The sequence below is a fragment of the Euleptes europaea genome, chromosome 20, assembly GCF_029931775.1.
Source record: "Euleptes europaea isolate rEulEur1 chromosome 20, rEulEur1.hap1, whole genome shotgun sequence".
NCBI lineage: Eukaryota > Metazoa > Chordata > Lepidosauria > Squamata > Sphaerodactylidae > Euleptes > Euleptes europaea.
Genome location: NC_079331.1, coordinates 23,407,624 through 23,429,956, shown reverse-complemented (window position 1 = coordinate 23,429,956; position 22,333 = coordinate 23,407,624). Strand labels below are relative to the sequence as shown.

Below are 22,333 nucleotides of genomic sequence, written 5' to 3'. Positions count from 1 at the left end.
CCACAGAAATGCTTCCAGGTAGCAGAACAATGTAAGCTTTGAGGGCCCCACTGTGGGGGAAAACCAGGGAATAAAATACCTAAGATACATGAATAAGTAGCCACTCACAGAGGTGAGCAAAAAAATACAAAGAGGTTCAGAGACTTGCTGTACTTCTTCTCACCATGATTGGTTGGTCAGAGACAAAACACTGCAGAACAATCTCCATAACAAATGTGTTTCAGAAAGAAGTTTGAGGTAAAGAGTTAGGGACTGCAGACCATACCACTGCTTAATTCGAAAGGTGTGTTGCTGCAAGTAAGTTCCTACTATACAATTTCTGCATTCGTTTAGCGGGTCATGTTAATACCCACTTTGCTTCACTTCTAGTTGCATCCAGATTTCTACAAGTCAAATCCTATGGCACTGTCTATTGGATGTTCCACCCTGTTGATTGTAATGACTTATTCCGTGTAAGCTGCCTTGAGTCCCAGTGAGAAAGGCGGACTACAAATAAATAGTGTGCCCATCTGACAGAACTACCACTCCCCCACCCCAGGAGTGCACACTGCCTGCCCCTACGGCACATCTACCTTACATCTGCTCTCCTTCATTTGTTCTTCATCTTCCTACCATCCGACCCTTTCAGGAAACCAACCCATTACTCACCCTTCCTATTTCTGCAGTCCACGAGACAATGATTGTGTTTGGTACCGTCGTGGACAGCCGCACGAGTGAGGTGATGTTGATTGGTCTGCTGGGCCGCTTTGGTTCAACCCCATTTTTGGTTGGTGGGAGATAGCCCTGAAACATCACCACAAGTCACCATTACAGCTACAGCGGACATGAAAAAAACCTTTTATCATTTGGTCTGTCCAAAGCAAGCGCTTATTTCTCTTTTACAGATCAGGCACTGATAATGGGATCTGAACAAGGCCAAGGCTCAGCATCTCTCCATTTCCACACCATGCTGACATCTCCCACCAAGGACAGAAAGATATACTCAGCTTCCCTCCCACCCACAGTCCTCTTTTTTCCCATCCCAGAAAGGGTAAAAAGACAGACAGTGAGGGATAAAACAAGATATTGCACTTGTACAATGGCCGACTACAATATCCCCAACAAATTGGTATCCAATCGATACTTTGAAATCTCCAATGACAAAGAATGCACAAACGGCAGGTGAAAAATGTAAGCGGTAGCCAGAGTGGAGCTCATTTGCCCCTTTCTGCAAGACATTGACTGTACCTTTGTACCACAAAGACACCAATCATACACTGGTTTGAACGGATGATTAAACTTAGCCCACTAATAGTCAAAACATATGGGGGAAGGGAGGTAGCATATTTAAATTAAGAGAGTAGTCATATATTCCTGGAGATACTCACAGGTAAGCTACATGGTTTCCCATTAACTTTTACACAAAGATTTGGTGGGAAATGATCTTCCTGCGGGCAGCTGGTTTCAGATAAGCAAAACCTGAAGACAGGAACACAAATTTAGTCACACGAGGTATGAAATTCTGCACCAGACCGTTAAGAATCTCAAATGACACTCCACTACCTTGAAGCAGATGGCTTTCTAAGTGGACCACAAACAATGGATGATTAATTGACAACCAATGGCATAGATGCAAATCACAACATCCAAAATCATTCATACTTTGCTCATGAAAAAAAATAGGCCAACTAAAGTAAATAAAAATAAACCAAAATAAAAAGTAAATAAATACCACCTTGGAGGCCCCAAGTCGGGTGGAAAGGTGGCCAACAAATGTTTTAAATAAAATAAAGTAAACCACAATGCTTTAAGAATACCAGCACGTGACATCTATGCAAATCTTACTTTGTAAATTCATTATTTCAAAGTTTTGGAATCAGGCAGGACAAACTGATTTAACAGAGCATTATTCAGAGAACACGGCGGAAATCTCTGAACAGACATGACTAGTCACAGGGGCTCAGGAGAGAGGAACAGACAGCCACAAAGAGAAGTTCCATTTCCTGAACGGCAGAACTTTTTGTAACGTCTCTCTTGACCCAACACCCACCACAGCACATCTACAGGCTGGTGTCATTACAGTGGAGGAGATAGCTATGTGTGTAAAAAGGAACACAGGAATGAATGGGAGAACCCCTGTGGCAGCATGACTTCATGTGAGTATCACAACCCCAAGGGCCAGAGTCAACACACACACTTCAAGGGCCATAATCAGGGAGGCCGGGAAGGTGGTTTTCTGAAAAGCTCCACCCCAAATGCTTTGCTGTATTGTGCTACCTAGTGCTACCAGGACTAAAAACTCCCAGACAGCCCGCAGGCAGCGTAAAACTGACTGAGCTGCAGGTCTATGCGGGAAAGGCTGTGGCAACCCAGCTAATTTTCTACACTGCTGGTGGACATGCCCAAAAGTTAGACTATTTTGGGACAAGATCTTGTGAGAGAATTAATCACACAATACAAAGTCCCTCATGATGCCTTAATTGTCCTACTAGAAAAATTTGATATACAACAACTCTCTACCCAAAAAAGGGAACTGATTTCAATACTGCTACTGGCAGCAAAATTTCTAATTGCCTCGTACTGTAAAAAAGCAAAGATGCCTTCTACTGGGCAGTGGTATGAGAAGGTGTGGAACCTTTTAATTTTAGATAAGATAAAACTTCACAACTCAAAGTAGCAAATAACTTATCTTACTCTACGACTTTTTAAATAGATGGCTGCCTTTTCTAGAATATGTGGGAAAGGGGGCCTCACGATGTAAACGATGCCCACGAAACTATTGTATGCTGTGCATTTATTAAGTTCTGCTAAGTGAATACAACAAATGTATGATTTCTGTAAAAAGTACTGATGTATAATATTGGAACATATATTGGAACCAAGTATTGAAATGTATCTCGACTGTACGATGTTTAACCTACTGCTGTTGTATTTTTATTTTGTTGTTGTTATAAAATAAAATAAAGAGTTAAAAAAACTGACTGAGCTGTAGAGAGAAGCGGTATTCTGTCTTGCCTGCTGCTCCCTCTTCCACCTCTACCAGCCGCAGCAGCACGCCCATTTCATTAGGGCCATGTCCACAGTCGGCTTTCTCTAGCTGCAGCGGAGCCACACGCCAAGGGCAGTCAGAGCATCATTATCAACGTCTGCTGCTGAAAGGAGCGGGAGGCTTCTACTGCGGGTCTAGACAACTGCTGATCCCCAACCGAAAGGTCAGAGCCCAAGTGGTGCAAGAGAGAGACACGCGTGTGCTCACGTGCAAAACATTGCACAAATGACAAAAATCAAGTGATTACACACCCCACACAAATTTAATTATATTTTATGAATAAATCTATGGATGAAAAACCAAGGGAGGGAGAGGAGGGTTAAGCTCGCATTTTTGATCGTACTTTTGCCCAATCTCTCACTTTGACGTCGTCATAATGGCTTATGGGCAACCAATTAGCGTGCACTTCAGTTAAGAAGAATCGAAATAGTACATGGCACATTTTGATTTAAATCAGCCTTTTACTTGGTGATTTTAACTGCTGATTTAATCAGTCAATCCAACCTGGGAAAGAGGAGTTAGAGATTAAAGTACAAGTGAATCAGGGGCTTGAAAGCTGAGGAACAGGTCAGACTCCTGAGCAACTAATTTTATTTATATTCCACTTTTCTTCCCAATAGGCAGCCAAAGCAACTTATACCGATGGAGGGGCTATGGCTCAGTGGGAGAACATCTGCTTGGCACGCAGAAGGCCCCAGGTTCAACCCCTGGCATCACCAGTTAAAAGGGCCAGGCAGCAGGTGATGTGAAAGACCCTGGAGAGCTGCTTAATAGACAGTACTGAATACTTACCTTGGTCTGATTCAGTATAAGGCAGCTTCAGGTGTGTTCACCACTGTGCTCCTTCCCCCCTCCCCCAATTTTATCCTAGTAACAACCCTATGAGACAGGTTAAGGCTGAGAGAGATTGGCCCCAAGGTCACCCAGACAGCTCCCGTGGCAGAGTGGGGATTGGGACCTGTGTCTCCCAGATCCTGCCCTGACCTAGATGGCCCAGGCTAGCCCCATCTCGTCAGATCTCAGAAGCTAAGCAGGGTCAGCCCTGCTTAGCTTTGGGGTGGGAGGCCACCAAGGGGTACTAGGGCTGCTATGCAGAGGCAGGCAATGGAAACCACCTCGGTTAGTCTCTCGCCTCGAAAAGCCCATAAGGGGTCACCAGAAGTCAGCTGTACTTGACGGCATTTTGCATGCACACGCCCAGATCCCAGTCTGACACTCTAACCGCTACATAAGGCAAGCATGCTGGGGGCTTCAGGCAAAATTGATCCAAGACCAGCCACTGGATTCATCCAGCCCTCTCCAACGCACGCAGCCCCTCCTCGGCACACAAGTGCAGGCATAGACACACCCAGGCCCCCAAGTCCTCCTCCAGCTGTAAGAACAGGATGAATCAAAGCAGTAGTCAATTCCTCTGCCACGAGCCATTTCCTCTTCTGTTCCCCTCTCTTCCTTGCTCCTTCCCAGTTCAGAAGAACAAGAACAAAATCATGCAAAGAACGCATACACACACACACACACACACACACAAATGTTCTCAACATGCATAACACAGGCAGGCTGCAAAATGCAGCCTTTCTTGTTACAGAACTTATTTCAAGGAACACCGGACTGCAGAATTCACTGTACCTCAGCTGGACCTGCACGGTGAAGTCACACTTGGTTCCAGAAATGTCCCTGGCAAAGACATAAGACACTGATTAAAGTGGTTACATGAAAAATAAAAAAAACAGCAACAGAACTTAAACATTTGAAGCCTGAGTACTTAAACAAACAAGTGTGAATTGGTGTTAACACACTCCCCAAACCTAACACATTTTCTGAACAGACCAGCCTGGTCAGGCACTGTACCCACTTGCCACTTTGTGCAGTCTGTTCTGTTCATGCTCATGATCTCCAAGTTCAACCCTTCACATCAGCATCATTCCAAGGCAGATGTGGAGGACAAGCAGCGGAGGAAGATAACAGCCTGGATGCCAGGCTTGTGAACTTTGCCAATAGGACACATCTGGCTGGCTAGACAGGATGCTGAAGGAAATGGACCTGTGGTCAGATCCACGCTGGGCAAGTCTTCTATTTGCAGACAAGTCATGTCTGCCTCCTGTAACTTGTCTCACTTTATCCAATTGGGGGTGGGGTGCTGTGGTTCAGCGGAAAAGCATCTGCTCGGCATGCAGAAGGTCCCAGGTTCAATCCCTGGCAGCACCTCCAGTTAAAAAAAGGATTAGTAGGTGATATCAAAGACCTCTGCCTGAGACCCTAGGGAGCTGCTGCCAGTCCGAGTAGACAATGCTAACCTTGACGAACCAATGGTCTGATTCAGTATAAGGCAGCTTCATGTGTCCATGTGCCAATTATATGAACCCAAGGTGTATTAGTGCTTCCGCACAGCAGTCAGTGCAGAACCCCAGAGTGTGACAGCGCAGTCGGCAACCATTTCCTAGTGGGCTTTCTTCCACTGCTTTGGGAGGGGCAACACAGGCGGCCAAAGCCTGGAACGTGACTCACCTGTCTGCACTCCCATTCCGTAACATATCCACAGCCTGCCCTGAGCTTCTGCAGCTCTCCTTGCCTAGTATGTCTATTTTTACCCCCTTCTCCCCGATTCCACCCTCAATGCATGCCTCTTAAGAAGGCTTAATAGTCATCACACAAAAGTTAAGCATCCTAAAAATAAAAAAATCTATCCAGAGACAGAGCGGCCTACTGCACTGAAAGGTGTTGAAAGACCACAGCCACTTACATGGAACTGCTGATCTGCTGCACTTGCTGTGGCGTGAGGGCAAATGCAAAGCAGGTTTCTCGAAACCGCTGGCTATTGTCTGATGCTGTGGGAAGAGAAGACAGCCTTGGGTGGGCACGCACAAACAAACAGAAGCCAAAGACATTCATTCAACAGACAGGAAGGGTCACCCTGCCCATTAATTCAGGGAAAGGCCGGTGCGCAGCACATTCATAAGAGCCACCACGGCACAGTTGAAAATCCATGGAGACTTAATGCCTTAATGCCTGAGCAGTGTTTTTGTCTATCACCAGTATAAATAAGCTGTATGAATAAGCATCTCTCTTTCGGAGACAGAGGAGACTCCCAGTTTTCCAATGAAACAGAAGGCTGTTTTAAGATACACTTTTGAAGATTTGGGAGCAAAACAGACAAGGAATGGACTTTTTTTTAAAATGACACTTGGCACAGATCTAAAAATAGAGGTCTTAAGGACTACAAGAGGGAGTTAGCCCGACAGGGAGCTCTGAAAAGGCAGCTGGAAATCTCAAAATATCAACATAGCTGATGGATTCTGGCTTGAAGCAACCGGCTAACACCACCTGGACAGCAATGTATAGCTTCAGCATTTTAAAAGCAGCCAGTTTATTAAAAGAGTATTTCACTCCATTAAAAGCATTTTAAACTTTAACTACTGTGACTTCACAGTGGGTAGCCGTGTTAGTCTGTCTGCAGTAGTAGAAAAGAGCAAGAGTCCAGTAGCACCTTAAAGACTAACAAAAATATTTTCTGGCAGGGTATGAGCTTTCAGATGTATCTGAAGAAGTGAGCTGTGGCTCACGAAAGCTCATACCCTGCCAGAAAATATTTTTGTTAGTCTTTAAGGTGCTACTGGACTCTTGCCCTTTTCTACTACTGTGACTTGTTATTTCATTATATGGCTCAGAGTGAAAAAAAACTTCTTAGCTCATTCACAGAGCATCCCAAATTCCCAGGCATTTTGTAGTGCAAGGCTTTCTACCAGTCTGAAATTGTGCAAGAAAGGGGAATTTGCAGTGTCAGGCAACAATGATGAGATATGTTAATACAATACCCCCCCTCCAAAAAAAGCATTAAGAGCTAAAACTTTCACTGTTCATTCATCTGCTGGCTTCAGGAACAACTGCAGTCATAATGACAAATAATACTATACCTTGCATTGGGTCAAGAACTCCCACCAGTTAAACAGTGCCTGCCAAATTCTGCAACCTGTCATGTTACAATTAATCAGATCTACATACCAATGCAGAACTGCCAGCCATCATTTGCAAATCACCCCTTTTTTAATGCTACCAATTCCTCCGAAGAACAGAGGCTTGAAGCAACCAATACAAGATATTTCATTGAGTCCATGAATGAACTGAGGTCTGACTTGGGTCTCCCGGAATAGTCCAAAACTGTCTCCACTGAGACTATGATGGCACTTTAAAAAGCAAATTATGCACAGCAGTATAGACCACAGTCCCTAATAATTTGCCCACGTAACTTGTGAATCATTTGGTACAGAGCTACCCTACTGCCTGCGTAGAAAAGCCCGCTTGAATAATTCAGTTTTGTATAAGTTACGGAAAGCCAGGAGAGTGGGAGCCTTCCTGACCTCCTCAGGCAGGCCATTCCATAAGGTGGGGGCCACAATGGAGAAGGTCATGTGTACGGTCAGTTGCTTGATTTTGCCCATTTGCAAGTTGGCACTTGAGACCTTGCTCAGATGAGCGAAGCAGTCATGGTGGTGCACTGGGGGGAGAGGGCCCCCGGATACAAGGGTCCACGGCATGACAGGCTTTGTAGGTGATAGCCAATACTTTAAATTGAGCCTGATAACTTACGGGCAAGCCAGTGGAATGAATACAGAATGGGGAGTCATATGCATGCTCCATCTAGCTCCCGATTAACAGCTGAACTGTGGCATTCTGCACCAACTTGCTATCTTGGGCTTGAAATAGTAACAATCTAGAGAACTGGGTTGGTTTCTCCACTCCTACACGTGAAGCCAGCTGGGTGACCTTGAGCCAGTCACAGTTCTCTTGCAGCTCTCTCAGCCCCACCTACCTCACAGGGTGTCTGTTGTGGGGAGGGGAAGGAAAGGTGATTGCAAGCCGGTTTGATTCTGCCTTAAGTGGTAGAGAAAGTCGGCATATAAAAACCAACTCTTCTTCTTCATCATCATCCCTACACTGCTGACAAACATGGTACTGTATTTACGCAACCCCAAGACTAGGTTTTTCCCCCAGGTATGCCATCGAAAAAGGGGGGCAAACTCACATACAAGTTACAGTTATGTTCAGTATTTTTTTAAATGTATATCATTTTGGGGGGGGGCATCTTACATTCAGGGTCATCTTCCTTTTGAGTAAATATGGTATTTAAAAACCACCAGAACTAGAACTAGAACAGAAGATTAGATGTGGAAAAAATAGGATATTGTGTCAGGATTCTCCCCCACAGCAGCAAGTATTCATATTCATGCATATCCCAAGACATGCATATTTCATTAAGTAGGAACTGGCCGTTTTGAGAGAGACCAACTGGCCCAAAAGACACCCGAGCAACATCCACGGCTCGGGGAGGATTCAAACCCATGACACGCTGATTTAGCTGACATGTGACACCTTAAGGACCCCGATATCTACAGTGACACAACCTTCATAAGGCAGGAATCTGAAGAGGATTCTGGCTCAAAAAACCTCTGCCCAAAAAAACGATGTCGTAAGTCTCGCTGTTGTTTAGGCTGAAACAGACTAGACAAGGCTAACCTTCAGGAACCTGTGTAAACAGAGGGGCTCAAGAAAGACAATATAAATACACATTTATGTACATTATGTAATTCAGGATTGAGGCTAAGAGATATGTTTATGGCCACAGGAGACAAATGTTTGAAAGCTAGTCATGTGTAATATTATATTTAATGTCCCAAAAAAAGGAAGTTAAAAAAATCTTCCTGCCACGGCTAACTGAAGCTAGTGGAGATGCCTGTATTTCCTTCAGCTTAAAAGTGTGTATTTAATATGTCCTGCTTTCCCTTGGTAATAGCCAGTGGCTAAATATAGCAGCACAATCTTTCTCCGGTAAAATATTCCTTGCTGTGTTGGAAAAAGCTCTCTGATAAGCATTCAGGAATGTTCTTCCACTGTCTTTGATGAGGACGGTATTAGCCAGCCTGCATCAGACTGCATCGGGAAATTTTAATGGCCAGAGGATCAATTTATTAGCTAAGAATCCATCTCCCCTAGCAAACTGGCCACCGCTAAATAAGCAAGAGCTCACAGTGATGACTAAAATGGATCTTGAAGAAACTAGCCACCAGAGAGAGGTTCGTGGTACAATAAGCTCAGCCTTCCTTAAAACAAGAAAGCGTCTTCCCTGTTTTCTTTGGCTCTCGGAACCAGACTCATTGTTCAGTCTTCAGGGCTTTAATGACGTTATTTGCTAATTATTCCTACCACAAAACCTAATCCTAACCTCTTTGCAGTTTCTTGTAATCTTATTAAAGCTATGACAAATGCGTTGCAGTATGTAAGGAAACAAGCAGGGGGGCCATAAAATCTGAGAGGGAGGGAAATCCCACCTGACCCGTCCTCCCATTTTCCCCTCCTCCCTCATTTCTCTCCATTTTCTTTGCCCCTCTCCACAGTCAGCCCCTTCTCTACACTTCCTGCTCACAGCCTCACACACTCCGACCACCTGCTGATAAAGGGGGTGGGACGAGAGATGTGAAGTCCCAAGGGGGGAAATGCCAAAAAAACCCAGGAGGAAAAACTGTGGGTTTTGTTGTTGATGTTTTCCAGGGACTTTTTTCTCAACAGAAAAAAAAATGACAATTTGTGGGAGCGCTGAAAAAACCTCTTATGAAACGTATTCTTGTTTAGAATGAGTAAAATGCTTCTTACGGCAACGGTTTTTGTGCTCAAAATGTCTGAGGATCTTTTCAGTTTTTCCAGTGGGAAATCTAGGGGAGCGTGGAGAAAAACTATAGACATATACAGCATTTTCAAGAATGTTTACATGTATTGATTGCCAAAATTATTTACATTATAATGTGTTTAATGATATTACATTATTAAAGAGTTCAGTGTTTACATTGTTGTAAAGTTTAGCTTAGTATCCAAAGCATTCTTGTAGTCTATTGTGACTGTTCTTTTGTGAACAGTTTCTGATCAAATAAACTTCATTTTGTTTAGTACAGAATTTGTTCTCTATTTTCAACTCCCCCCCCCTATCTCCCAGAGACAGAAAAAATTAAAAATATATGTGCTATGGAAGCATAGATGCAGTAGTTTGAAAGTATTTTGGTATACCTGCAATTTTTCTCACAGAAAACACAGGTATTTATACTTTTAAATTGCGCAAAAATTGCAAATAGTATGATTTTATATGTTTAATAAGTTATAAATGATGCAATTTATGATGTTTAATCAGTAAAAGTAGTTAAGGATTACATTTCAGGGACAAACATTCCTCTTCATCCACCCACCCTCATCTGTACATGGCCCCATAATTACTGGTTTGTAGTCTGAATTCTGGCACCATTATTCAGGATTAGATACATAATACAGGGGTAACCATGGCTGAAATCACCGCAGACATAAAAAACCCTAACCCTACACTCAGTTCTTACCAAGTTCTCATGAGTCCGTTATTAATTGCATGTTGGTGCCAGCAGAGAAAGCAACTGCTGAAGGAATGAATTCATCCAACACCACTGAATAATGTACATATAAACAAGCAATGTCAAGAACGTCATGCACATTTCTTTTTAAGCAATGCAACAAAATATTTTGATGTGAAATTATAAATAAGCTTTGTACTTACACTGATAATTGCCAAGAAAATCATTGCTGAAAATACAATGACATTTCTAGGAGTCATGGCACCTGGGATTTGTCAAGCTCTGAGTTAGAGAGAGCACAATACTGTAGTATAAACTACCAAGGTGAGTGAGAAATGCATTGTTATGATTGCAAGAATTCAACACATGGCATGACCAAGACATGTTGCCTCACCAAACATGTATTTAAGCATGGCTTGTAGTAAGGCCACAGCAATTCCAAGACACAGACTCCAACAGAAGATGGCCATTTTACACAGGCACGCAAACCAGTTTGACCTTTCAACCGGTTCCTTTTACTCATTCCTCCATATCCTTGACTGCATGCTGTGTTGGGGACAAGGGACCTCTGCTTAGATACAACTACTGCTATCTGCCATGGGCCTTCAAAAAGGGTCAGTTATGCCCTGGACATCTCTAGATTTGAATCCAGTAGCACCTTAGAGACCAACAAGATTTTCAAGGTATGAGCTTTTGACTCTCGTGTTACTGAACTAGAGCTGAGCAGACTAGAAAAGCTAGCGTGGTACAGTTTTTAAGGATCTGGGAAAGCCAGATTTGAATCTCCACTCTGCCATGGAAGATTGCTGGGTGATCCTGGGCCAGTCACATTCTCTCAGCTTTGACCGTGGCAAGTATCTGGATGGAAGACCTCCAAGGAATAGCAGGGGTGTGATGTGGAGGCAGGCAATGGCAAACCACCTCTGAATGTCTCTTGCCTTGAAAACCCAACAGGGTAGCCATGAGTCAGCTGTGACTTGATGGCACTTTATACACACACTGCAGACCAACACGGCTACCCTATGAAACTATCTTATTGGACCTGGGGAGGGACTGTGGCCCAGTGGTAGAGCATCTACTTGGCATGCAGAAGGTTCCAGGTTCAATCCCCGGCATCTCCAGTTAAAGGGACTAGGCAAGTAGGTGATGTGAAAGACCTCTGCCTGAGACCCTGGAGAGCTGCTGCCGATCAGAGTAGACAATACTGACTTTGAAGGACCAAGGGTCTGATTCAGTATAAGATAGCTTCATGTGTTCATTTCTATGCATTTTGTGGAATGAAGCTATAATTCCTGCTTATAGAAACCTGTGCTTCTAAATGAGCTGTGGGCAGGCATCAGCCCTAAAGACTAGCATTAATGTCCTAAAGGAATTCTGGCAACACACAGTTATTTTAGATGTCAAAAGTAGGTGTGATAAAAGCAGTTCTTCAGAGCGACCCTTGGTATAATACATCTATAAACATATATTTACAAATCTTCATGCTGCTTCCCCACAATGGCAACGCAGAAATGATAACACACAAAATCAAATATAGGAATTTTAAAACAGTACTAAGATTATGGGCCTTACTGAAGATTCAAATATACAATAATTGTATGTGGTGACTCAGGGACCATGGGGATTGCAAGACAAGAGATGAGCAGAGGTGCCTTCCTCCGCATAGTAATCCATCTTACTTGATGGTCTCCCATCCAAGGACGACTGGGGTTGTTATGCAGAGGAAGGCAATGGCAAACCTCCTCAGCTCATGTCTTGCCCTGAAAACCCCATGCTCTTGGTGTTGCCATGAGTCAGTCGTGACTTGACTGCACACTATTACTATATATTTAAGTCATCAGTAAGGTTTATCTCCCTGGCCCATAATCTCAGTTGACTCAAAACCAAATGAAAAAAATGGAAGTTTGCACTATCCTCAGGACTACTAGAAAGCAAGCATGCGGGAACAGTTACTACCCCATCAGTTTCACAGAGGCTCACAGGTACGAGTACCTGACTGCTGGGCCAAAGTGGTGGGTGGCTCTTGGGGAACGAATCCACACCCTCACAAACTAAGGCTGCTGACCCAGAGAAGCCAACACCTAGAGAGGTATACAGACAAGACTTTCAGGGAACTGCTAGAGGAATCCCACTGCCATGTAGGGAGATCCATTGTCAGGGAGAGTGAGGTTCTCAGGGTAGGAAGGAGAAAGAAATGATCACTCAGGTGGGATCACTCAGGTGGGACTTGCTCCTCAGTAGGTGAACCTATATGTTTTCCAGCCAAGGATACTTCTCTGGGGACGTAGGACTCTTAACAGTGGGAGATTTGACCCTGTGGAATGTAGAGAGATGAGTTTTTAATGAACTTTTTTGAGTGGCATGATGTCTTGCATGCCCACAGCAACAGCTACAGATGTTATGCACTGTCTAGACAGCCTAGTAAGGCAGAAGTTCAAGAAGTTGGTGGTTACAGTGCATGTCGGTACTCGTGTCGAGATGTGTAGTCATGCAGTCTTAGGAGAAAAAAAATTTAATTGGCAGGCAGATGATGAAAGCCCAAGGTAGCATTAATGCTGCTTGTTCCGCAGTCAAGGCCAGCAGGGCAGGCAGACATTAGGTTAAGACTGCAGTTCTGGGAGTAAAAGTTTAGATGTTGTTAGGAACCTTAGGCAGAAAGGAAGGACCAGTTCTTAGGACTGTTTCTTGTTTACGAAAAATACTGAATCTTGGACAGAGACATGGTGACCACCATCAGGAGCAACCTTAAGCACTAAGAACTTCCATGAGAGCTCTCAGATACAGGAGCTACATCAAGCTGCCAAGTTGGAAATCTCTGAATGGCTGGAGAAAACAAGAGGGATGCACCAGTGTGGTGTAGTGGTTACGAGCATGGTGTAGTGTTAAGAGTAGTGGTTTGGAGCAGTGGGCTCTAATCTGGAGAACCAGGTTTAATCTGGAGAACTCCTTCCCCTCCTCACAACAGATACCCCATGAGGTAGGTGGGGCTGAGAGAGATGAGAGAGCTCTAAGAGCTGCGGCTCGCCCAAGGTCACCCAGCTGGCTTCATGTGCAGGAGTGGGAAAACAAAGCTGGTTCACCAGATTAGCGTCCGCCGCTCATGTGGAGGAGTGGGAAATCAAACTCAGTTCTCCAGGTTACAGCGCACCACTCCAAATCACTGCTCTTAACCACTACACCATGCTGGCTCTCTAAGTTAAGCTAGTCGCATCAGAGAGCTGCATCGCTGCTGCTGTCCCCTTGTGATCACAAATATAAATATGGGGAATATGGGTGCCAAACCTATCAAAGAAAAACAACATAATGTGGTACCATTAGACTGAATGTGAACACCAATTTTTAAGACAATTTCTATATATCTATATGTAGTTTTATTTTTTACAAATAACAATAGATTATTAATGTCAGCAGCAATGTATAAACATGGTTGAGCTGATAAAAATACAAAGTATATTTCTACAAAATATTATACAGTCTTTAGTCAAACAGGAACACGAGTAATAATACATCAGGTAAAGATATCAAAAAAGGACAAAGGTCTTAAAACTCTTTATTCAGTGTGCATTATAGCTAACCAGCTGAAGCCTACTAAATGTACTCTTGTCCAGTTTGTAAAAAATAAAACTCCATATAGATATAGAAATTATATTAAAAATTGGTATTCACATTCAGTACAATGCTGTCCCCTTGTGAGGCAGGAAACAAAATGGGGAGGGGTGGGAGATTCTGGCCCAGGAGACAGCAACTTGAAGATTGGTTCCTGCCTCCCTGAGCAACCAATGGGAATCACCCAAGTCGCAAGATGCCTTCCTCCTCAGAGTGAGAATCCAAGATTCCAAGCCAGCTGTTTTCTGAAGGCCCTCTCTTGGCCTTCTGTTGCACTTAGGAACCTCCCCTGGAAGCTTGTGGGGCCATGAGACCCCAAGCAAACACAGAAAATTCATGTATCCTACAGAGGGCAAGCTTATTTCGGTGGTCATCTTAGAGGAAACCTTCACCATCCATGGGTGCTAGAGCCTCTAATGCTAGGGCCACTGTAGGACGATTCAGTTTTCCGTATTATCACTGCAAGAATGGAGTTGGTGAATAACAGCAGCTTGGGAAACCATTATCTAAAGCTGAAGACAAAGTGGCAGAGAAAGGGAAGGTGGCCTCCACGAGATCTCCAGACTTCCTGGTGGTGGCCCCGGCCTTGTGGAATGGCCTGCTAGATGAGTTGCGCAGAATTCTGCAAGGATGTTCTATGGCAACGTGTCTTTTACAGACTAACGCCAACTACTGCTGACTTTTTGGCAGAACTACACTCTGGATACTGCCAGTCGTTGTGGAACTTTGGTTGTTTTCGTCTCTATAGGACTAAAGACGGCTTATTTTGATTGGGCTGGACTATGTACGATATTTATCTGGGTGTGAGTTTTGAGAGTCTGGGCGGTCACTTAATTTATGGTGATGGTTTTAATTGCTTTGGTTAGAACTGTTTTTAATTGGATCTAGATGTCTACCAATATATGAAAATAGTCATTATCCCAAACATTTACCACTTGTGCACATGCACCGCAAACCCTTCCCTCCAATGCATGATGTCAAGATGCACAACGGATGCCATTTTGAAAAAGGCACTCAGTCACTTTGTGTTGCCAACAGTTTAAAATTGTATTGCTCCTACATTGTGGAGTATACGGAAGACTTTTTCCACTGGTCACCACAATTAAAATTCTATTTGCCTCAGCAACTGAACATGTGGATTTCAAGCCTATACAAGTTCTTTACGATTTGAAACAACAGTTTTCATTCCAAACCATGGAAAACAAATTCTGGCTACTAGGAACAGGATGTGAATTACATTAAGATTAACATAATTGCTCTATTCTTCAGTCACTTCCTCTGGAGCATTTCCATATTAGCCACTCGCAGGGAGAAGCTGAGCTACAGCAACTAGACTTGCCCAGCCCATCACAGCGTGCTTCTACACGTTTGTTAAGCCTTTAAAAACTAGCCCAGACCTGAAAATATCTTCGTAGCACCTGTATGAAAATTCCTCAGAGCATCTGAGACTTACCCATTCAGCAAACAAGCTTTAGAACTTTTTCCACAATGTAACTTCCATGTAACTCAATGCCAAACATTTAATTTAAAGAAGATTCAAAATGCATTTGGATTTCTGTTTAGATAATTTGGCCAATGAAAAACAAAAGTCAAGTCAATTGTCATTTGACACTTCAAAGTTTCATGTTCCTTGATAGCAAGCACCAGAGATGGAAAACCAGTTTATCGCTACGTCACTCAGAAATCTGAAATATCCTTCAAGGCCCGTTGCATAACTGGCAGCCATTTTCATTCAATGAAGAGAATTCCTCTGGCCTTGTGAATCCTTTTCGCATCATGTGAAAGGAGAAAAATCCACTTTGAACATCAAGGCAGGTTAACATCAAATGGAATATACCTAGCTGGTTTCACTCCCATGACGCCCAGGGTATTATTGCTACGTTGCTTAGACAGGATGATTATCACCTTCACTGAGCAAAGTTTGAAGCCTTCCTCCAAAGAAGAGCCACTTAAGTTGGAGGAAGGCTACATCCTACCCAGCACAGTCAGATGCTGCAAGCCAGAAGTACTTCGAGAAATTAACAAATGAGGAAGAACTCAAAACCATCTTGACGTTCTCGCATGTAAACCAAAGCTTTAATAAATCCCAATTCATTTTTTAAGCAGACAAAGATGGCCTCTCCAAAACACCTCCTGATGGACCTGGAGAAGAATCTCATACACAAATATGCAACCTTTTCAAAGTAAAGTACTTTGGACAAATTTACAAAAGCAGCACTTGTGAATGGTTAGCAGAGTGCCACAATCCTTCTGAGATTGGGAGAAGCAAATGCTTTTATCCCATTTTGTCTGGCACTCTTTTATACACCACTAACAGTTCCTATTGACAAAAAAATCATAGAGAAGTCCTTTGGAAACAGCAGGTCCTTCAGTCATGTACTATGGCAGGGAGGAGGAAACCCTGTCAACTGTAAGGGAGTATACTGGACATATTTTATACAGGCGGGCAGTTATGGGGGAAACCAAGAGAGATCAACTCACATTGCAGAATGAGACTTAAAGATGACTGCCTCAAAGTGCAGCAGCTGCAGCACACATTGAACATCCACGTGGGTTGCAGATCCTTGTGTAAAGTTCTTCTCAGCATTAATCGGCTTACGTCAGCAAAGGGTACTAGAAGTTGCTGTAGTTAAAGGAGCTATAACTTTGCAATGGTTAAAGCAACTGTGTCCCAGATACTCCGGTCCACTGAGTCGGAATTGCATACCCAGACTTCTCATTAGAAAACCAGGCCTGTCAACAGCCCTCCTGGGGCCAGACTGAACGTAAATCCCTCTAAGTTGGTTGCAGTCAACATAATCATGGCCTTTTTATTAACAGGAGCACTTTGCGGGCAAAGAATCAAGAGGAGAGGCGCTGAAAATGGTTTAGTAGTAAACAGATAATTTCCTGCTATTCTTGGCTTCAGAATCTAATTCAGCCATCCTGTTCTCTTAGACGGTAAAGCGTAGACAGATTATCTTGCAAACAATCAAAGTCTGCTGAGCTTCTGTATACAAAGGTGATCACATAATGCACAGCAATCAGTAAAGGGAGAAATCGGAGTTAAACAGACCTCTTCCTACTCCCTCATTACATACATTTTAAAATGTAGCCTTGGTACTCACCGAGATGGCTCTTTCCACTCTGAGGAAGAAGGGCATCTTGCAAGCTTGGTTTTCCCGCCCTTTACCCGGGGAGGCAGGACCAAACTTCAACTTCCTGTCTCTCTGGCGGGAAAGCCTACAACTTCCAGTTTTCCAAAAGCATAGACCGATAGAGACAGGAGTAACAAACACTGCAACATTGTCAACCATAAGGATAACAGCAAATATAGGCTAAACATATAAAAGGAGCAAACATGTATAGATATACATGTACGTAGGTCGACTCGGAATACTTAGAAGAGTCTAACTGGACAACACATAACAGGGCTAACAGAAGGTAGGAACCGCAGTGTCAGAGGTTAGGACTAAGGCAAGGGCAGTGCATGGGCCTTGTCATGGGAACTACGTTTTTGTGAGGTTACTCATTCTTGGAAAATGTCGAGGAAAACACTCTATCAAGTTGGAAACATCCCAGCCACTTAAGAGTGACCACCCAGGCGATTAACCTTAGTGTGTAAAAATTTGGGGTGGGCAAGATGCCCTTCTTCCTCAGAGTGGAAAGAGCCATCTCGGTGAGTACCAAGGCTACATTCCCACTCTGAGCGAAGGGCATCTTGCAAGCTTGGGATGTCCAAGAGCTAAATCTCCGGGTGGGGTTAATCATCCTGTTCCTCGACAACATGCTGGAGAACACGTCTCCCAAAGGCGGCTTTGGCTGAGGCATAGGTGTTTATGCGATAGTGACGCACGAAGGTGGTGACATTGGACCAGGTGGCCGCTTTGCAAATCTCTTCCACTGATGCCTAGTTGTGAAGAGCCGCTGTGGTCGCCGCACTCCGAATGGAATGGGCAGAGATGCCCTCTGGGATGGTAAGTTTGCTTGCGCGATAAGCTTCCACGATGCACTGCTTAACAGCCCGGCTGAGAGAGGATCGGGATAATTTACGACCCTTGTTGGGCCTTGAGAGGGCCACGAAAAGCAAGTCAGAAGATCTGAAGGGAGCCGTTCGGTTGATGTAAATTCTAATGGCTCGCCGGACATCCAAGGTGTGCCACTCCTTTTCCTTTGGGTTGGCTGGGTGAGGACAAAAGGATGGTAGTTGGAGTTCTTGCTGCCTGTAGAACACTGAGTTCACCTTGGGAATAAAGGTAGGATCGAGTCTCAGGACTATTTTGTCTTTGTGAAAAACGAATAATTCTTTTCGAATGGAAAGAGCTCCAAGTTCCGATATTCTTCTAGCCGAAGTGATAGCTGTTAGGAAGATCACTTTTAGACCTAGGAACCTAAGGGGAACTTCTCGTAATGGTTCGAAAGGGGGTTTGGTAAGTGCCTGGAGGACAGTGTTGAGCTTCCAGGTAGGGAACCGATGAATAGGAGGAGGGTTGGATTGGATGACCCCTCTTAGAAAGGCTCTAATTTGAGGATGCTCGGCTAATTTGTAAGCGTCTAGTGTCGGAACGATTGTAGAGATAGCGGACACTTGCTTACGTAAGGTGGCAGGTCTAAGGTTTTGATGAACTCCATCTTGTAGGAATTCTAGTAGCGATGGTAAATCAATGAGTAAGGGATCTTTTGACTTCCTGCGGCACCACCTGGCGAAGGTTTTCCAAGTGTACTCATAGATCTTTCTAGTAGAGGGGCATCTGGCTGCGATGATGATGTTGATGACGTCTTTGCTGAGACCAAGATGAGTTAGCCGGAGCCTTTCAATGTCCAAACGGCTAGTTGGAACCAAGCCGGGTTGGGACGGGTGATGGGACCCTGTTGTAGGAGGTTGGGAAGAAGAGGGAGGCGCCATGGACTCTGGACCGACATCTGCTGGAGAGCTGCATACCAAGGCCGTCGAGGCCAGTCTGGAGCAATCAGAATCACATTGGCTCTTTCGGAACGAATCTTCCTGATCACCCTTGGCAGGATGGGTAGAGGAGGAAATGCGTAGAGAGTTCCCTGAGGCCAGGGTACCAGGAGCGCGTCTATCTGTTCTGCTCGTGGATGGTGAAACCTGGAGAAGAATCTGGGAAGCCGGTGATTCACTCCTGACGCAAACAGGTCTACCAGTAGAGGGCCTGCTTTGATGTTGACCATCTGAAAGGCCTGGGAGCAGAGGGACCATTTGCCTTCGTCCAAGGAGCGACGACTGAGCCAGTCGGCCTGAATGTTTTGGACTCCCTGAACATGCTCGGCTTGAAGGTGGAGAAGGTTCTTTTCTGCCCACTTTAGGATGATCTGGGCCTCCAGATGTAGGGACGACGATCTGGACCCACCCTGCTTGTTTAGGTGGGCCTTCGTCGAGATATTGTCAGTTCTGATTAGCACATTTTTGGAGCGCAGGAGGGGTTGGAAGTGGAAGAGAGCCAACCAAACCGCTCTCAGCTCCAGGATGTTGATGTGCAGCTTCTGTTCTGATTTGGACCATTGTCCCTGAATTGCTTGCTTGTCCATAGTAGCTCCCCAGCCCTGAAGAGATGCGTCAGTAAAGATCTGGATGGGGTCCGGGAGGATGCCCTTCTGAAGGTTTGGGGAGTGACTCCACCAGAGTAAACTCTTCCTGACTTGATGGGTTAATGGGATGAGTTTGTTGACTTTTAGTGTAATGGACCGCTGGTGTGGTCTGAGGAGCCACTGTAGAGGACGAGTGTGGAAGCGCACCCAGGAGACGGAGGAGATGCAAGCAATCATCTGTCCGAGTAGACACGCTAGGGATAGAAGGAGTGCTTGGTTTGATTTGGCTATGCTGTTTGCCAGTCTGGCGATCTTTATGGCTTTGTCCTCTGGAAGAAAGATGGTGTCCACTGAGGTGTCTATGATCACACCCAAGTGACGAATCCTTTGGGTGGGCGTGAGATGACTTTTTTCTTCGTTGATTAGGAAACCGTGCTCCTCTAGGATTTGAATGACTCTGCTGGTGTATGTATGGGATAGATGAACCGACTGTGCGCAGATAATCAGGTCGTCTAAATAAGGATGGACTTGGATGCCTTCCCGTCTGAGCTGAGCGATCAGGGATACCAGGACCTTGGTGAAGGTCCTTGGGGCGGAGCCAAGTCCGAAGGGAAGAGCCTTGAATTGGAAGTGGTTTCCCATGTACGCAAACCTCAGGAACTTCCGATCTGATAGGTGTATCGGAATGTGCAGGTAAGCTTCGCGAAGATCTATGGACGTCATGTAGTCTCCGTGTTTGAGGGCTTCTGTGACGGAGAGCAGGGTCTCCATCCTGAAACGTCTCCGTGGCACTTAGCGGTTGAGAAACTTGAGGTCGAGGATGGACCTCCAGTCCCCATTCTTCTTAGGGACAGTGAAGAAGATTGAGTAGACCCCCGAGAAAAGTTCCTTGGGGGGGACCTTCTCCACTGCCCCTATGAGCAGAAGATGATGTATGGCGTCCAAGGTTCTTGAGTGCTTTGCCTGGGACCGAGATGCTGGAGATGGGAGGTAGCGGTCTGGAGGAGTCTTTCGGAACTCTATGCTGTAACCGTGTTGGATAATTTTCAGTACCCAGGCATCCGACTGGGAGGATGACCATCGTGGGCTGAACAGCTGTAGTCTTCCGCCCACTGGCAGTGACTTGGCGTCACTGTTTTTGGGGCTTCTGGAACCTTTCACTCTTGTCGCCTCTAAATTGTTGTTGTTGTTGAAGAAAAGGGCAACCGTATCGCCCTGGGCGACGAAAGGGTTGCCGGTTGGTAGGTCAGGTTGGGCACCTCTGCTCTTGTCGGTAGCGAGAGAGAGTGTGGGAAGACCGGAAGGGTCTGGAAAAGGGCCTGGACTCCTTTTTGGGAGGATCGGGCATAGTGCGTTTTTTATCTTTTGTTACTGCCAGCATTTTGTCCAGGCGGTCTCCAAATAACTTGCCAGCCTGGAGAGGGATTGACAATAGCATGGATTTGGAATTGCCTTCCACCTTCCAAGCCCTCAGCCAAAGAGCCCAACGAATTGCAGCGTTAGAAGACACAGAGCGGGCAGAGAAGGACAGAGCATCCAGGGATGCATCTGCCAGGAAGGCTGAAGCTCGTACTAGTCTGTCCGTCAACTATTCTATCAGCCCCTTGAAGGAGTTGGGATATCTTTTTTCCCCATGCAATGGATGCTCTGGCTATAATGGCAGCTGTGGTAGTGGCCTGAATCGCCAGGGCTGAGGACTCATGAACTTTCCTGGAGAGAAACTCCATTTTGCGGTCAAACGTATCCTTAATAGTTCCCGCCCCATCCTCAGACAAGACATCAGAGGACTGCAAGGATGCTATAGGAGCATCCACTACCGGCAGACTAAGGAGATCCATGGCTGCTGGGGACATATCATATAGCTTCTTTATAGCAAATGGGAACTGCCTGTTTTGGTGGGTTTATCCCATTCCGTTTTAATGAGTTTGACAAAATACTCTGGCATGGGAACTTTCTTGGTCTGGGTGGAGGCTCGGGGAAAGTACCCTTTAGCCCCAGTGGGCCATTGCTTGGCGTTAGGCTCCTCAGTGGTGCCTGGCTCTTCAGATAGCTCTAGGGCAATGAGAGCTTTAGACAAAAGGAACTGGTAATCCTCCGGGGAGAAGAGTCTCTGGGGATCCTCCCCTTCCCTGACAGGGTTCTCAGTATCGGAATTATATTCTCCCTCCTCCCTGTCTTCGTCGCCAGAGGAAGAATAAGAAGAGAGATCAGCCTCTGCCTGGACACGAGAACTCTCCTTCAGGGCAGCCTTAGTGGGCCATGACTTGGCTGCCATCTGGTGGCTGCAGCAAGGCTCACTACTCAGGGACTGTGAGGGGGAGCGGGAGGGTTGTTCTGCAAGCTGGCCAGTAGGTGCAGATATATTAAGCTGAGCCTGCCTTCTATTTAACAAATTGCAGCATAGCCTCCATTTCCTCAAGGGAAAAGAGGCTTCCCCCAACCGAAGACGACCCGGGCGTTGGTACATTACCGTCCGACGTCCTCCGGGCTTGCACTGAGTCGTTGGGGGACGGTACTTCCACTCGCTTTGTGGTGGAGGGAAGACCGGTGGAGGCGGCTGGCGGGGTACCCGAGCTGCGCTTTGAACCCCAATGCCGTTTGGAGCTCCTCCCGGAGCTGGAGGATTTGATCTTTCGTTTTCCTCCCGTCTTTTTTCCGGAGCTGGTTTTGGCGGTAGCAGACTTGCCCAGCTCTGTGATGTCCGCCGCTGCGCCCGAGCCGCCGCCTGTAGCTTCTAGCAGTTGCAAGGCTACGGGGGGGGGGGCGAAGTGAGGGATCATAGTCCCTCTCCGACAACAAATCGTCC

At 45.4% G+C, this 22,333-nt stretch overlaps 1 protein-coding gene across 1 annotated transcript in view; it reads right to left on the bottom strand.

The window, feature by feature from the left end:
• Nucleotides 1-22,333, bottom strand: part of PIAS1 (protein inhibitor of activated STAT 1) — an 88,207-nt gene that overhangs the window by 12,776 nt on the left and 53,098 nt on the right. The window contains exons 3-6 of the mRNA XM_056865700.1: nucleotides 5,769-5,853; nucleotides 4,655-4,702; nucleotides 1,368-1,458; nucleotides 649-783 (exon numbers count right to left, since the gene is read on the bottom strand). Coding sequence (XP_056721678.1) covers nucleotides 649-783; nucleotides 1,368-1,458; nucleotides 4,655-4,702; nucleotides 5,769-5,853 — 359 coding nt within the window. The remainder of the gene's footprint in view (nucleotides 1-648; nucleotides 784-1,367; nucleotides 1,459-4,654; nucleotides 4,703-5,768; nucleotides 5,854-22,333) is intronic.